We start from the raw sequence: 17352 nt of genomic DNA, 5'->3' as shown, positions 1-17352 counted from the left end.
TTTCTCGTTCTTCATCTTCTTCGGCGGTTCCCCTACGGGAAGATGACGACGGTGATTGAACGTGAACCTATCTCGTGATGGATTCTTTGGTTGGCCAATCCCTAGGGGCATCCTGCCACAATCAGCATCAGAGGCGCTGCGGACGGGGCTGGTTGAGCTGCAAGGCGCGTGGCGCTTCCCGCCACAGCTTTCCCACGGGAAATTCAGAATCCCCCTCTAAAGTTTTCAGTTCGTCGTTTCCGTTGACGTTCAGCTTCGCGTGCCTTCGTTGTATCAGTAGCTTCTTGACGTAGTTTGAATGAGTCAAGGACATAAGGGGCGTTCGTAGCACTTGCTCCTGTCCCGGATTTGTAGCGTAGTGGGAAGAGCACCCCGTACCTCCCGTTGCGGCCAGAGAGTCGTGGGATCGAAACCGGGCGCCGCTAACTATTTCTTTTTTTTATAGTATAGTATCGCGGAGCTGTGGGTGTAAGGAGGAGAGTTGCGCATGCGCAGTGAGCGTGTGGACGGCGCCGCCATCAACGACGCAGGACCAGGCGAGCCTAAGAAATGCTCCGCATTTAAAAATTCCAAGGTGAACGCTTTCAGGTTGTTGATGTGCCCGTGGGCACCGTAGTTATCAACGAACATAATAAGCACCTCGCGCTTGTGTTGCTCCTAGTTACGGTCGAGCTTCCGCATGTACTACTCAAAGAGGTCATGCGTAATCCAGGCCTTCGAGTTCGCTTCGTACGAAACTGGGAGCAATTTACGTCATTTAAAACATCTGGGGTGTCCTGATTTGCCTATGGCGAGGAGGGGAAGCCCCTCCGTCCCCAACTTGTTGGCTCGCATGACAACCGTGAATCACTCCTTACTGTGCTTCCCGCCGCGGCAGGGTTCGGCAGAGAAAGCAATCGCCTTCTCAGGCAACGTCTTGTAAAACGAGCCAGTCTCATCACAGTTGAGTATGTCGTCCGGGGTGTACTGGCCCAGCAGGGAACACAGTTTTTCGGCGCGGTAATTTGGCGCAACGGTTACGTCGAGAGCACCGCTCTCGCCAGGTACGCTTTTGAAGGCCAGGTCATATCTTTGCTTGAAATTGCGTAGCGAGCCATCGCTGAATTTGTAATATACATGTGCAGGGCGAGCGTCTCCCTCTTCTCCCTAGGCATATCTCCAGAAACTGGCACCTTTTTAGCCTATGTCGTGGGTAGTCAGCTAGATGTTTAGTGTCGCTTTCAGATTTGGGTGGCTGTCGTCTCGGAGATTCTTCGGCTTTACCGCAAGTATTTTTCCGCTGCGTTCAGGATCTTCTCCCTGTTCTTCACGTAATCGGAGACGGTTTGCTTTGAAACCGAAAATTAGCGAGCCATTTCGTGGTGTGGTCGGCCGCCTTCAATTTGACAGGTAATGGCAGCTTTTTTCTCCACCGTGATTGTCTCGTTGCCTTGTTTCTTTGCAACTCCGCATAGCTCCTGACAGTGCAGTCCTGATGGCGCAGGTGGCCGTGGTGGCACGGGTGGTGTCGGAGCCATTTCGGAATGTCAATCTTAATACGCCAAGCAACAGGCACAAAGCACATAAAACGTCTGACCGTGACCACGGCCGAAATTCGGAAACACGTACGGGCCTCTTCAATTTTTACAGTTCGGGCAGACCGACAACTTCCTTGTGTTGTGCCGCGCTACCGCTAGGTGGCGACACAGGTCCCGTGAGAGTACCATAAGAGCACCGAAGCCGCCGAAGCTGGGATCCGAAAAATCCAACGGCGTGCTGTGCGGCGTCCGAAGTTTTCACTGTATTGGTCGTGGATATACACATGTACTTCAATGGCACAAGTGGCCGTGCCACGAAGGTGTCCGAATAAACAAGCGTGTCCGAAATTTCGGCGTCCGAATAAATGGTCGACGACTGTATCTGTCTACAGGTTGCCGATGTGGCGCCATATTTTATTCTTTTTCCCTCGTTCATCTTGAGCTGTTTTTACGTCATGTACCGGTAATACCTTCTTAACCATGTTGCCATGTCATGTCACGAAATAAACAAGCGAAAAGCGTTTATTAGGGTCCCATACTGAGGACAATAACATTCCTTTGTACTGGCACGCATAACATTGTTTGGTTATAGATAATGGTCTGTCCAAAGTGAACTGGCACTCTATGCTACACTAATCTGATGGCTAGTGTACCTCTAATGCCTGTCCGACACGGCAACCTTCAGTTGACAGTTGAGCGCTTGCACGGGGCACTCGATATACAGTTGGCTCGAAGGCGTTCGGAAGGCCTCTGAAACGGCCGCGTAGCGCAGGTTCGACCGTAACAAAAGTCCTCTTGCCTAGTAAGCGATACACACTAGCCGCATGATGTTTTGCTGCGCTTTGCAAGAATATAAAAAGAGACTGACGATGTGCACTTATGTAAATACAGATACTTGTTACGTCCTTCGCTTTGAGAGGGACTTTTTGGGTTAATTATGTAGACTAGGTTGTAGCGCTTATACACAGATGTCAAAGGTCATTCGGGGGCGCTAGCCGGAGTCAAATTATTCGGCTCCTGGCACTGTGTGGTGCAAATTAACTCCAAGAAATTCAGACGTTCCTTTATTGGTGCTTCAAAGTTTTCAGGAAGAACTTTGAAGTAGGGCGCGCCTCGATTCCCACGCGTCTCCGTTCTGCGGCAGCGCTGGCATAGAGGAAGCCGGCCTTGAGCAGTGGAACACGGTAAATTTAAATCGACTAGATCAAACCTCCAGCGTGTTTACCTTGCAAGGAGCGCGACGGGAGAGGAACAGCATGAGAGGTGAGCAGGAAAGCGAAGGGAGTCATGTACTTGGCAAATGTCTCCTTCTGTATGTATCCATTATTGTATTTCAATGTAACAACTATATTTTTTCAATAAACCTTCAAACCTTCAAAGGCTATCGTCTTTTGTCGACATTTGCAACGGAAAGAGTACATACGCGAAGTTAAATTTCGCCTCTCCATCTTCTTGGCGAACTTATGGAGACGAAATACTGATGTTCTTTTGATGCGCGAGCCGAGAGGACAATATCGACTCGCTCCGATGACCGACGACCGATGCTTGGAGCAGGTGAGGGATGAGGACTGCCTTCCTTGCTGGATATTAGGTTTATTTACATTATTTACATTACTCCGACTTTACATCAGGTAAGAGTGACGGTTACATTGTCACTCTGACAGCAGCAGCCTGTTCGGCCGAGATCTATACTGAACTAGATCCCCTCTCGACCGACCCTCGACAAAACCCAACACTCCGGTTTTGATAGCACAAACCCCGCCTCCAAAAAGGGGGCGTTCAAGAAAGAGAGAAAAACCTTTCAAAACAATTATTACAAACCATTGATTGGCCACAGGAACCAGCCAATCACCCACATGTCCCCACCTGCAGTCACGTGACCTAACACTCTCTCTTACACACTCATAGTGCGTTTCCCACGCACGCTGTTGCACCCGACAAGCAAATACAGGACATCTGTGGTCTAAGTGGCCACACATTACGTTCAGCGGGCGGCATCTGCACAAAAGCCAAGCCGAGGGCCCGGAGCGGTTCTCGCGCGGCTGACCTCCCTCCGCGCGGCGCCTCCCATGACGCCGTGCGTCTGCGTGCGCGGCGGGACAATGAGGGTTGCTAATTCCCTCCCGGACGAAGGGCGCCACCGCCTGTCGCCAGTCCCACCGGAAGACGCGCTTCAGGCCCACTCGGTGGTCTCCGAGGCGATTGACCCGTCAACAACCAATGCCGCCGCCGGAGTCGAAGATCCTCCAAACTTACACCGCGCGCGCTTTCAACACTAAGAGGACCGTCAGCCTGTTATGCCGAATGACCCAGCCACCTCCGACGCGACAGAGGCACTCAGGCTAATCACCCCCGCCTTTTGACACACAAAAGGACGGGCACAAAACACGCTCTCGCGGCTCCGAACTTGGCGTCCGTGCGGCTACATGAAAGGGACACAGGATCGTAGCTACCAGCGGAGGCGACGCCAATACATGGGCCACCGGCGGCCTTCATTAATTGCATGCGGAGCCCGAATTTAACACCTCCGCACTAAGAATGTTGTCCGTACACTAGCTGTACGTACAACATTAACTCTCCTGCAGGTTATGTCTTACTGCAGAGCCAGAACTAAAAAAAAACACACTCAAGCCGTTACGCAAGTACAATACAACGCGAGTACAATACAGTACAACAAAAAAAATTACCCCGGCACACACCAACCCAACCAGCACAATGTGCCGGCCAACTGCACCAAAAACGGATAAAACACGACATACTCAGTGCCTTGGCCTAGCCATGGCTTGCGCAACATCAAACAATAAACGAAAGCGCTCAACTACAGGGCCCGTGAGAACAAACTCGTGGCACCCTCTACCATTAAAGGCAACCAACCCCACGAAGAGTATAAATGTTCGACCTGACAACTGAATGAATGACACCATCCACTCTTAAACGTTAAGCGCATGCAGGAACATTCTTTCACTCTAAGGAAAGAAAAAAAACATTCGAACAAAACCAAACATACCAAAAGAGGCTACTCCTGTACAAATAAAAAAAAATTCCCCCGCATTTCCCCGAAGGGGAGTATGAGGAAGTGCGAAGCACGGGGTGATGCTATGAGGGGGAGTTTGTTGAAGTTTGGTGGCATTTTGCCCGTTAGTTACATTAACACCCCCTCGTGATCACGTTCGGCTTAACACGCCTCGTTTGTCCCTCTGCGGAAATCTTGGTGAATTAACGTGTATGTTCGAGAGGAGGAGCGCACCGCACCGCAGCGCACCGCAGCTGCGAAGCGCCAACCGGAGTGAAGGGAGAGGAGGCGCAGTCACGTGAGAGAATGCAGAACTAGCGGGTTTGTAGTATCACGTGTACACCACGCAGTTATCAAGCCGCTATAACGCCGCTCAGTCGCCAACGCACGCCGCTGACGACGTAGTTTGAATGCGTTAAAGATATAAGGCGCGTTACTAACAGTGATATCAACGCTGCGTCCGTGGCTTAGTCGGTAGAGCGTCGCGGTGCGGCCGCAAAGTCCGCAGATCGAAACCTGGCGCCGGATGCTGTTTTTTTTTTATATAGTGTAGTGGCCTGGCTGGCGCGCCGAGAGAGGGTGTTGCGAGCTGGAGAGTAGTAAAGGGGCTTTAGGAGAGTAGGCGAGGGGGGAGAGGAAGCGCTATGCGAGCGCGACGATTCAGGTTCGCTTAAGAAGTGCATTCGCACTTATTCCTGGCCAATCTCCCACGTGGGTATGTGCGATGTCAGCGGCCAGGCAGCGCGCGCCCATCTCCCCCCGTTGCTAAGGAAGACGAAAAGCGCGCGCACCCGCAGCTGTTGCTATGCGGACGGCGGAAGGTTCGGGGTCGCTTATAAAGTGCATTCGCACTTAAAAAACGTCTAAGGAAGTTCAGCATCTCTTCACGCACTCGCGGACGCGTGTTCTTTCGGAATGCGACACAGATTGTTCGTCCCGGTTGCGGTTCACTTGTTGTCCACATGCGATGCACTGAAAGTTCCTTTCCCAGTACTTCAAACACTAGTTCGCACACAAGCGCCACAAGGGGGCCCTACTTGTACATTCCATGGCCCACCATGACCACATGCCAACGAGCGCAAATAAAGAAAGGCACTCGCTATTGTACCCAGAGGTAAACTCCCTACCGTGCTGTAACAGCGGCTCTACCTCCAAAGAGGACGGCACTCAAACCACCCAGATGCGCTACTCGCAAATTACACTCCTTACGACAGCTGAACACAACCAAAACAAGCACACACAAAAAGAACTAAAAGGGGGAGAACGAAAGTACTGGTAAAACTAACAATACTTCTCATCTGAGCGATCCCTACACACCCAGAGAAAGACACGCTAACAACTACGTGTGCGCCAAACAACACTGACCTGTTCTAGCTATTTAGCACTGTACACTATTCAGCGCAAACACCCCTTTCCACGGCGGCACACACCGACCGTCGCACGGAAGCTGATTCCGTGTTGTGCGCCACCAGCTGATTCTACACGAACCCTGGTTTGGCTCGTGGTGTCCTCTGCTCCCGGGAGAAAAGGAACACCCTACTCGGCGGTAGCGCGTACGACGATGTCGCACCTACGCCGCCACACCTGCCCCCGCCTTCCGCGTTCTTGGGCCCGTCGGAATCGCCCTACGCGCAAGACGCCGCGGGCCGCCTGCACCTTCATGCTTTCCGCACGGAGGCTCAACAATTAGGCGCGCCGTTCCGCTGCCCTTGCATGCCCCTTGTGCTGCCTCGGCGACAGACAGCTGTACATTGCGCTCCTCCACAAAGAGAATTTCCGGAGCTGGGACAGCTGTCTCGCGCAGTCCCGTAATCTCATCTCTCGCAGTGGGAACGCTGAGGGGTTTCTCTACAACTGGAGTGGTCTCAGCCCCCTCAACTGTATTCCCACTCTCCTCATCCTGTGGCGTTCGAAACGCCAATGATGGAACGAACACTGTGAAGACATTGGCGTCATCTTCGAGTTTACCGATCCTGCGGAGCTTCGCTTTTTCGTAAGCGATCTCCGCTCTTCCTTGGGCTAATTGAGCCCTGAGCTCCTCACCCGTCCATTCGGACGGGGTACCCGCGCCCCGGTTACTCGCTAGCCTGGCTTTTTGTAAAGCGTGCTGAGCATTTTTGAGAGCTAATTCAGCTCCCAACTCCTCGATCTCGAGCACAAGGGCACTAACCTTCCGGTCGGTGCCGCGACATCCCGTTAGCATAGTGGCCATGGTGAACCCGGAGAAAACAAATCAGGGCCCACCTGTGCTCGCTCCGGCTTCGGCCGGGTCGCAGTGTCGCTGGTGCAGCAGCTCGTGGACCCGATGCGCCGCTCTCGCCGCTGGGATGGGGCCGTGCTCCCTGGGCCGGAGCCCACGAGGCCTCCCGCTGAGGTGTCGCCCCGTTGAACTGCGGCTTACGCCGCCCTGGGCCGGAGCCCACGAGGCCTCCCACTGAAGTGTCGCCCCGTTGAACCACGGCTTACGCCGCCCTGGGCCAGAGCCCACGAGGCCTCCTGCTGAGGTGTCGCCCCGTTGAACCGCGGCTTACGCCGCCCTGGGCCGGAGCCCACGAGGCCTCCCGCTGAGGTGTCGCCCCGTCGATGCTTGGAGTCTGGCTCGTCGTTGGTCGGAGCCGAACCTTGCAATGAAGGAGTTTCTCCGCAATGCCCCACCAGCTCCAGCTCATGGTCGTGGTCATCCTGTCGACTGCGCCAGTTAAATTTCGCCTCTCCATCTTCTTGGCGAACTGATGGAGACGAAATAGTGATGTTCTTTTGATGCGCGAGCCGAGAGGACAATCTCGACTCGCTCCGATGACCGACGACCGATGCTTGGAGCAGGTGAGGGATGAGGACTGCCTTCCTTGCTGGATATTAGGTTTATTTACATTATTTACATTACTCCGACTTTACATCAGGTCAGAGTGACGGTTACATTGTCACTCTAACAGCAGCAGCCTGTTCGGCCGAGATCTAAACTGAACTAGATCCCCTCTCGACCGACCCTCGACAAAACCCAATACTCCGGTTTTGATAGCAAAAACCCCGCCTCCAAAAAGGGGGCGTTCAAGAAAGAGAGAAAAACCTTTCAAAACAATTATTACAAACCATTGATTGGCCACAGGAACCAGCCAATCACCCACATGTCCCCACCTGCGGTCACGTGACCTAACACTCTCTCTTACACACTCATAGTGCGTTTCCCACGCACGCTGTTGCACCCGACAAGCAAATACAGGACATCTGTGGCCTAAGTGGACACACATTACGTTCAGCGGGCGGCATCTGCACAAAAGCCAAGCCGAGGGCCCGGAGCGGTCCTCGCGCGGCTGACCTCCCTCCGCGCGGCGCCTCCCATGACGCCGTGCGTCTGCGTGCGCGGCGGGACAATGAGGGTTGCTAATTCCCTCCCAGACAAAGGGCGCCACCGCCTGTCGCCAGTCCCACCGGAAGACGCGCTTCAGGCCCACTCGGTGGTCTCCGAGGCGATTGACCCGTCAACGACCAACGCCGCCGCCGGAGTCGAAGATCCTCCAAAATTACACCGCGCGCGCTTTCAACACTAAGAGATACGATAATCTGGCTTCCCGTCAGCCTGTTATGCCGAATGACCCAGTCACCTCCGACGCGACAGAGGTACTCAGGCTAATCACCCCCGTCTTTTGATACACAAAAGGACGGGCACAAAACACGCTCTCGCGGCTCCGAACTTGGCGTCCGTGCGGCTACATGAAAGGGACACAGGATCGTAGCTACCAGCGGAGGCGACGCCAATACATGGGCCACCGGCGGCCTTCATTAATTTCTTGCGGAGCCCGAACTTAACACGCGACCATTTTTTTTGTATAAAACTATTTGAATTCACGAATATTTTATGTATAACGAATAAATTTATTTTTTATTGCTTTCCTTTCATGTTTGGCTCTTGCCTCAGCTCAGTGCCTTCGTACAGTGACTCTATACCACCAGTGTGCCAGGACCCGTTTGGGGCTTGCAGAAGTAATGGGGGACCCCACGATGGTTTTTGTCGATTCGCCTCATAATTGTAATCTGCACGTGTGGCTAGAGTCGTCCGCATAGTTACTGAATGCTCACCTTTCGTGAATGACATTTATGTTGATGCGTAAAATACGGTCAACCAATTTGCTCTTGAAGGTAAAAGTTACCGAACACCCACACCCTGCCAATTGCGTGTCTGGCTTTTCCGCATAGCTGGCGTGTCGTGCAAAAAGCCAACGTTAAAACTTGTTCTCCCCGGATAAAACAGAAACAAAAACAAATGTACAGGTCATGCAGCCATGCCAGCAAGGTTTGAGAAAAAGGAGAAAGGAGTGGGGAGAGGGAGAGCTTGGCGAACTCCTGAAACGCCCTTGAGAATCCCTGGTGCCCGTGCACCCCCATTTGACAATTACTCAGTAGATAGCTCAGTTTCTCAACTCCATGGAGACTCTTGTTTCCCGTGGGCAATTTTGCCTGAAAAGGGATGACATTTAGGGAAAAACCAGACGAGGCAAATGGTGATATTCAAATTGCTCCCGGATTTCATGGTTGTTGCAGGGTTTTATAATAGACACTGTTTCGCAATTTTCTCCCTTGTCAAAACAATGCCACGCATTCCGAGCGTACGCAAGCATCGTGGCGGGCCTTCACTCGAGAAAAGAATGAAGCAAAAGGAAAAGTAAAACGCAACTGGCATTGCCTCCAACCGCAACTAGTTCCACGAGCTTACAGGCTAGCCGCTTTAAAAATGTGTGCAGAGAGAGTTGGCAAGGGAGGGAAGGGCGTGTGCATGGCATTGGAAGAGGTTCTGTCATGCGGGGCGGTGGGGAAGAATAGGGTGTCCCCGGTCCGACCCCTTGGTACGTCTCTGACAGAAGTTGCCTTGCTTCTGGTAAGTAAAAAAAGAATCGCAGAGTTGAAAACACAAAACAGACCAAAATAGACAAAACAAGAGACGTCTTGGAGGTGCTGGGTATCGATCCCAGTACCTCTCGCATGCTAAGCGAGCGCTCTACCATCTGAGCTACACCCCCGACAGAGAGAAGCAGCAGACGTACGTGGTTTTATCGCTCCCGTTTTACTGTCGTCCTTGTCTTGGACTCGGAGTGAATCTGGTTGCGCGCCTCGCGAACATTTCGCAATGATGCCCAGGGGACTTGGCAATGTGCCTTCTTGTCGACACCGTTCTAGTCCCTTCGTGTCGGGGGTGTAGCTCAGATGGTAGGGGATTCTGCTTCCGGTAGCGCTAGCGAGCGGTCGCAGAATGTCGAGCTCCGCCCAAGGAGCGGCTTCAGCGGGCCTTTCGGCCCGCGGTAACAGGATATATGCCCAGGATGCTGATGATTACCAAGTACTTTTGCCACACTTTCCTTCAGGTCAGTCGGTTGTAAACACGGTTTTTCTTCATGCCGACATGCGTGCCCGGCCTTACCGCGTTGAGGACTTTCGGGACGTTTTGGCTCGTCTGGAACTGCTCCCCGACGTCGTGGCGTTGGGGGCGTACCAGATGAGTCACGTTTGGGCAGTGACGTTCAAGTCGGCGGATGGTGTAAAGAAAATTTCTGCACTCGCTGATATCAAGGTGAAGGATCGTCGGTGCCTTGTTATCGACCCGTCTAATCAAGAAGCCCGCCTCAAGCTTCACTGGCTGCTGCACAACGTGCCGGACGACGCCGTTCGCGCTGCGCTGGCGCCCTACGGGCGTGTCGGCGAGGTGCGCAGGGAGCGGTGGCGCGTCGAAGGCATCCAAGACAAGGGCTCGACACTTCGAACGGTGACCCTCAAGTTGAAGGCGGGCGTGACCATCGACGACCTGCCGCACGAACTTCGTGTGGCGGGTGACAAGGCCCTCGTCGTCGTCGCCGGAAGGGCCCCGCAGTGCTTACGTTGCAACCTCAAGGGGCACGTCAGGCGAGAATGCAAGGTTCCGAAGTGTTCTTCGTGCCGTCGCTTCGGGCAGGATGCAAGCGCCTGCGTTAAGTCCTATGCCAGCGTCACCGGTCCAGCGAGGGAGGACGACCTCCGCGAAAACCTCATGGACGAGGCAGAAGCGGAGGAGACAGCTGCAGGAGTAGCCGAGAAGGCGGTGAAGGAGTCGACGTCGGCGGGGCGGGTCGAGGCCGAGGCTGGCCAGCGCGTTCCTGAAAAGGAGCAGCCGGTCGAGCCGAAGACGCCTCCCCCTCACGTCTCGTCGAACGAGGACAACGGAACCGGAGCGGCCAGTCAGGGAACGACGGAGGTGTCGGCTCTAGCAGCCGAAGCCGTGCAAATGGACCTGAGTGGGGCCGTGGCAAAGCGACAACGAGAAAGCAACGACACAGAGCAGGGTGACGGACTCACCAGCAGCGAGGAGCCCCCGGCTAAGGCGGTTTCAGTGAGACGTCCGAGCTTCAAGCCGAAGCCCAACGTCCCACCAGACCGAACGAAAACTTCGGCTCCGCCCTCCTAGCCAGCACGTCACTACGAAAGGTAGTCGCCATCCTGTTCCTCAGTGTTTGTTGTTGCGCTGCTGTCTTGAATCGCCAACGAACTAAACGCAACAGTGTAGTTGGGTCAAGGCAGTATTTTTGGAGGGGGTATTGTGTTCCTGATGCTTATGCTTTGAGCTTTAGGTTTGGCTGGGGGGAGGGTGGCAGTGTGTATTGCAGCGGCCGTGAATCCCGCAGGCCATACGAATGTTTTATAAGTGCGGGATTTTGGAGCGTGTATGGGATGTTTGCAGTTGATGAAGCGTCGTTCTTTTTCGTGCTGCATGAATGTAAGTGTTGTGCGATAAGTCTAGCTCCCTCCTAAAACATGGTTTACTTGAGCAAACCAATGCGCATCGCCACGCTTAACGTCAGGGGATTTTCGGATCGGAGACGTCAAAATCAGGTGTACCGACTCGTAACAGATGAGGATTTGGACATCGTGGCCTTGCAAGAGACCAAAGTTGGGAGGGAGGACCAGACGGATCGTATGGTGCGGCCCTTTATTGCGCGCTATGATGTGTGCGTGTCGCATGCGGTCGGGTTTTCTGCGGGTTGCGCCCTTCTAATTCGGAGAAGCTTAGGGGCCGCTCTAAAGACTGTCACCGCCTCGGAAACGGGGCGGTATGTTGTGTGCGACTTGGAGTATTGTTCCAATGAATGGCGTGTAATGTGTGTCTACGGGCCCACCAATACAGCCGAAAGGAAGGCTTTCTTTGAAGAAATGCATCCGTGGTGTGAGACGGAACGGCTCTTAATTTTAATGGGCGATTATAATTGTGTTTGCTCAGCGCGCGACAAAAGCAGCACGACCAATTTCAGAGACGCCAGTACGGTGGTACTGAATGAGATATTAGCCGGATGCGCCCTGGAAGATGCAGGTGATAGCATGAGCAATGCAGGCACCGTTCGCTATACACACTTTCAGGGCAATAGTCATGCGCGGCTCGACAGGGTGTATCTTTCCGTAGAACTCGTACGTGAATGTGACAAATACGAAGTGACCCCTGTTTCTTTTAGCGACCATTGTCTGGTGTCGTTAACACTAGGCAGGGCCGCTAAACGTGGAAACGCGTTCTCCTGGGGTTTGTGGAAAATGAACAACAAACTTCTGCAAGATGATAAATTCGTCGAGGCCGTTGACGCATGCGCACGGACCTCGTTTAGCAGCTCAGACGTGACGAACTTCATTCGGAAGTGGGAGCTGTTCAAACAAGAAGTTAAGCTAAAAGGCCTTGAACGTTCTTCTGCAATGAAGAGCGACGAGAAAAAGAAAGAAGCCACGCTACGAAGTAATCTCGACGCTCTTATTGTAGCAGAATGTAGATCGCCGGGGACGTGCAGAGATGACATAAAGAATGTTAAAGCACAGCTCGAGGTCTTAGATCAGGGCAAATATCATGGCGCGCTTGTTCGCGCAAGAGCAGAAAAGATGCTGCTGGGAGAGGCGCCGACCAAAAGAGCCTTATGCTCCGAGAAAAAGTACGCTCGCAGAAATGCGATAGCGGAAATAGAAAGCGAAGGCGTCTTGTACAAGGATCAAGCCAGCATAGAACGCTGTTTTTGTAACTTTTACGACAAACTGTTTGCATGTCACGCTATTGATGTCGTGGCGTTTAAGGATGAATTTTTGAGATTGTTACCATGCCTAAACAAAGAGATGTCAGCACTGCTCGAAACAGACATAACGGAGAATGAAGTAAGAAAAGCTATAGAGGAGTTGAGCCCGGGAAAGACGCCTGGCCCCGATGGGCTAAGCGCTGCATTCTATAAAAAGTTTAAAGAGTGCCTAAGTCCAGTGTTGTGTACGTTATACGCTGAGGCGTATCAGAATGGTGTGCTGCCACCGTCTTTTCATGAGTCGCACACCATTTTTATTCCTAAGTCAGATGATGACGCCAAACTCCGAGCTGTATCTGGGTATCGCCCAATCAGTCTCACTAATGTAGACTATAAGATTTTAATGAAAATTCTGGCGAGTCGTTTGCAGACTGTTATTAGGGACATCGTTGGACCGCATCAAACATGCGGTATAAAGGGGCGGTCGATAGTAACGAACATTCATACTGCTCGAAGTGTTCTTGAGTGTTGCGACAGCACTCAAGGTTCTCTAGCAATGCTCCAGGTAGACCTGGAGAAGGCGTTCGATCAGGTATCACACGAGCTCCTTATAGCCATGTTAGAGCATATAAATGTAGGGGCTGTTATTCTTCAAGGAGTGCGCATGGCGTATAGTGGGTGTTCAACTAGCCTCGTTGTGAACAAGTCGCTCAGCAAAGCAGTGCAGGTTCAACGTGGCGTACGTCAGGGTTGCCCATTGTCCCCATTGCTTTTCTGTGTATATGTAGAAGCGTTTTGTTTGAGTGTTATTGGAAGCAAAACCATCAACGGCTTTCGACTACAGTCGTGTGAGGTGCGTGTGTTGGCCTATGCCGACGACATTGCACTTTTCTTTATTGATAAAAGCAGCATAAGCGAAGCTGTAAAGACACTAAAGGCCTTTTGTAAATACAGTGCCAGCAGTGTGAACTGGCAAAAATGTTTAGGTTTCTGGCACGGCCAATGGGAAGAAGCCCCGGAGGTGTTTGAAAGCATAAGCTGGCAGACGACGCCAACCAAATACTTAGGTGTGCCTCTCGAAAACTACGAGGACAGTGATCCCTATTGGCGCAGACAGACAGCTGAATTGCGCGATAGAGCAGAAAAATGGCAAGGCACTGGGCTCTCCATTTTTGCAAGAGCCTCAGTCTGCAATGTGTTCTTAATAAGTAAAATATGGTACGTGCTCCAGGTGTTACACTGTTCGCGTGCGCATGTGCAGGCGTTGCACCGCGTTTTCGCCGTGTTAATTTGGGAGTCCACGTGGGAAAAAACAAGTCGAACGAACTTGTTTCGGCGCGTGCGTAGCGGGGGCCTTTCCTTGTCTCATTTGTTTTTACGACAGGTTGTCAATCGTTTTCTCTTCCTTCGGGATGTACAAGACCCCTTTTTGCGTACTGTTTGCCAAATGAAGTTGTCTGTGGTGTTACCCGATTTTGTTATAGCGTCAGCACGTTTCCCTGTCTTGACAATGAAGGGATACTTCCGCGAAGTTGTTCAAGCGACCCAGTTTTTGCGTGCCCGCTTCACGAAGGAATACCTATGTAGCGTAACGCGGAAAAAATTGTATAATGATCTCGTTGACTCTGTATTTCCAGTTCCACTGTACCGGTCAATGTACCGTGCAGGGCCAGGCGAGGATGTGCTTAAACGCGTGAAATCTATGGCGGTACCGCCATGGGTTAAAACGTTCTTTTTTAAGCTCCACGCGGGTGTCCTACCAGTCAAAACGTGGCAAAAAGAGAAAGGACTGTACGTTCCGTGGGGGGTTGACTGTTATCCGTGCAAAAAGCCGGAGACAGTAGAACACGTGTTTTTAGAATGTTGGGATGGGGTCTTTTTTTGGGACGTGCTTCAGAGGACTTTGAAGAAAGATTTCCCTCTAGACGCCTACGGAATCAGGTTTATACCCATCGACAATGACGGCGGGTTGCCGTATGATGTGGTGATGGTTTTGGCTCTGCACGGCATTTGGAAATCTCGCATGGCTATACGCCACCGCGATGTTGATGCTAAGCGTTCCAAGGAATACTTTGGAGAAACTGTTCGTTTGATTGTAGAGGTTTGGAAGACTCAGCCTGACCCCCCGGAATGGCTTCCAGTAATGGAGTCGCTGACAAACCTTAAGCAGTTTTAGCCATTTCCTGCTAGCAAAAGACTGTTAGCAGTTTTATCAGTGTATGTTACAGCTTTGTGTACCTGTTTTTCTTGCTTTGTGTGCTTGTTCTCTGTCAAAGTGTGGCAATAAAGAAAAAAAAAAGTAGCTCAGATGGTAGAGCGCTTGCTTAGCATGCGAGAGGTACTGGGATCGATACCCAGCACCTCCACGACGTTTTTTGTTTGTTTCCTTGCAAGGGAGGCTACTTTTATATAGTGTTTCATTTTTATGGCGCAAGCGCAGCGATGACCATATAACGCAAAGACCTATTTGCGGTTTTTTGCTATCGCCCAACCATAGGGCTTGACACTGGCCTAGGTTGGGCAGACCCACGGCCGCAAATGTTCAGACGACCTCAGTACGCGTTTGAACGATACTGTAAATACTGGCGTGAGTTTTGATTATATGTAAACATTGTACCAGAAATAACAACATTATGTTCTTAAAGGGACACTGAAGTGATATGTAAACATTGCGGGATTACTAGCGCAAATTATAGTCCGGAGTCCCCAGGCCATGTTTCGACCACTCTGGGCGCGTTTACGCGATTTTATTTAGTAGAAAAATTAATTAGAAAATGCTGTCCTCCTCTCTTTACGCTTGCCCAGTTTCTGTGGGGTTTTCGTGTGATGTCGGGAGGAGCCGAGCTCTCAAATGGCTGCGCTACTGCACGGCTCCCCGGCCTTCAGGCAGAGTAAGTCGGCCCAGCGTTTCATCCGCCGGCCGCCGACGGGTCTTCGCAATTCGTTCGCTCAGTTGAAACGAAGCCAGGACACATTTGTGAATGGAAGAATGTGCCTTTCTTTACTTGGTTAGTTTGTGCACTGTATCTAGCTCCAAGTCAAGGTCGCTTCACACAACCGCTGCAGAAGCGCACATGCGACGCTTCGCTGACTGGTACGCCAGTAGGAAAATATATAAGGCCTCTTGAAGGCGGGAGAAGAGTGAGCGAAGTCAATATAGGTACTAAGGAAATAAAATCAACTGATATTTTTACCGTACAGCGTAAAACTATGGTGCGGGAAGCATTTTTTTGCGCTGGGCGAACAAGCACAGCGGTCAGCAGCACGACTACGCATCTGCGAACGCTTTTCCGTCTAAGAAATGCAATTGCTAGACGTGATATATTGTGCAAACTTGGCGGATGCTTACTGCACGAGCGCAAAACAACAAATAGTCACCTAAGCTGCTTGAAATGACAAAAATAAATAAAAGTGTAAACTGGTTATACAATATATACCTTATATTACCAAGGTCAGCACAGCCCGCCCCGTGGTCGAGTTGTCTTGAGCGCTGGGTATGTCATTGCAAGTGTTTTGCAATTCGCGAGTTCGAATCCCTGCGCGTGCGTGCTTTTCTTTTAAAGTTAACTTTTTTGTTTTCCGCCGATGTTTTCTATACTGAGTTCACCTTTTTTTGGGCCCGCAACGTTCATTGCTCCACGAACTAGTTCACAGAACGCGCGCAGGCTGGCACTGGCGTACTAGCGAGTTCTCGTTGGCGTGCTGTTGCCATAAGCACCGACTGCTTGCGGGCAGTGGGCACAGGCCAGAATCAACAGACCCTTCGCCTGGTGCGAACACGCTTTTTACAATACAGGCATGAGTGAGGCAAGCTCCAAATATGGGGGAAAAGCGCATGGCATTTGATCGTCTGCGGGGACGCGGAGGGCGTTCATGCACTGCGTAGGACTCGGCTAGTGAATGCTACGATTCCAAGCCGTCCTGGGAGGCTTATCTTACGCATTTTACAGCCGACAACATGGCAGAAGCGCGGTACGATGATTACTGAGATATTGAAAATGCCCATTTAACAACGCCATCGGTTGTGTTTTACAGAACCGAAACCGAAACCGAAACTTGTGGGCATCGTCCAATCACGGTGCTCCCTCCTCCCAACGTCACAGGTTTAGTTGGTGCGGCCGCCACAAACCGCGCATAGTAGTTTTTCTTCTTTCACGCTGAGTAAAATAATTACCGATTCGTCAACCGGATAAACGATGAAAAGTGGGCTAATTTGAGCCAGTCTACGCAGTGCAAGCAAAAACGGGAGCTGGACAAATTCACTTCAGTGTCCCTTTAATTGGAACATACTACTGACACCGAAGTGTGCAGCATTTTCACTTTCTGTAAGAACAACAAGTATTGTGGTACAGAAAGTACACAAATCACACCTGTAAAGTTTATCCTCACTTTAATAGCACCCCAACTTACATTGATAACCTTGTCAGAACCATGGTTCTGACACGGTTGATATAGGAACGGTTGATATACCAAACGGTAGCAAAAATAACGGTTGATGTAGCAACTGCATGCAGTTGCTATATCAGCCGTTTCTTTTACAAGGCAAATGCAAAATCTAAATAAGGTAACTGTGTTGGAATGTTGGAAACCTTTTGTTACTTTTGAACTTGAAATAATTCCAGAAGGGGGCGCCGCAAGCGCTTTTTGTATTTCAAGGTCAAAACACTTTTTCAAGGCGTATTCTTATTTGCTATAGCTAAAAACAAGCAGCCTTATATTTTAAAATAACGATGCAAATTATACTTTTTTTGTTTTCTTGCCGCAAATATGCCTAAAATTTTCTTTTTGCTCAACAGTGTTGAGAGGTATGAAC

At 51.3% G+C, this 17352-nt stretch overlaps 1 protein-coding gene and 1 non-coding gene across 2 annotated transcripts; one reads left to right on the top strand and one right to left on the bottom strand.

Annotated features, from left to right (window-relative positions):
* Positions 1-9472: 9472 nt before the first annotated feature.
* On the bottom strand, positions 9473-9545 carry Trnaa-agc (transfer RNA alanine (anticodon AGC)). The gene has a single exon. It is a non-coding gene; the product is annotated as a tRNA-Ala (tRNA).
* A 229-nt stretch (positions 9546-9774) lies between these two features.
* Positions 9775-11686, top strand: LOC144139382 (uncharacterized). The gene has a single exon (XM_077671746.1). The coding sequence runs from the start codon at positions 9776-9778 to the stop codon at positions 10958-10960; it is 1185 nt and encodes a 394-aa protein (XP_077527872.1). The 5' UTR covers position 9775; the 3' UTR covers positions 10961-11686.
* Positions 11687-17352: the final 5666 nt, after the last annotated feature.

This window comes from Haemaphysalis longicornis, unplaced genomic scaffold (assembly GCF_048455015.1).
Source record: "Haemaphysalis longicornis isolate Haplotype H1 unplaced genomic scaffold, Haemaphysalis longicornis Haplotype H1 scaffold_5, whole genome shotgun sequence".
Classification (NCBI taxonomy): Eukaryota; Metazoa; Arthropoda; class Arachnida; order Ixodida; family Ixodidae; genus Haemaphysalis; species Haemaphysalis longicornis.
This window is presented reverse-complemented; position numbering and strand designations above follow the sequence as displayed.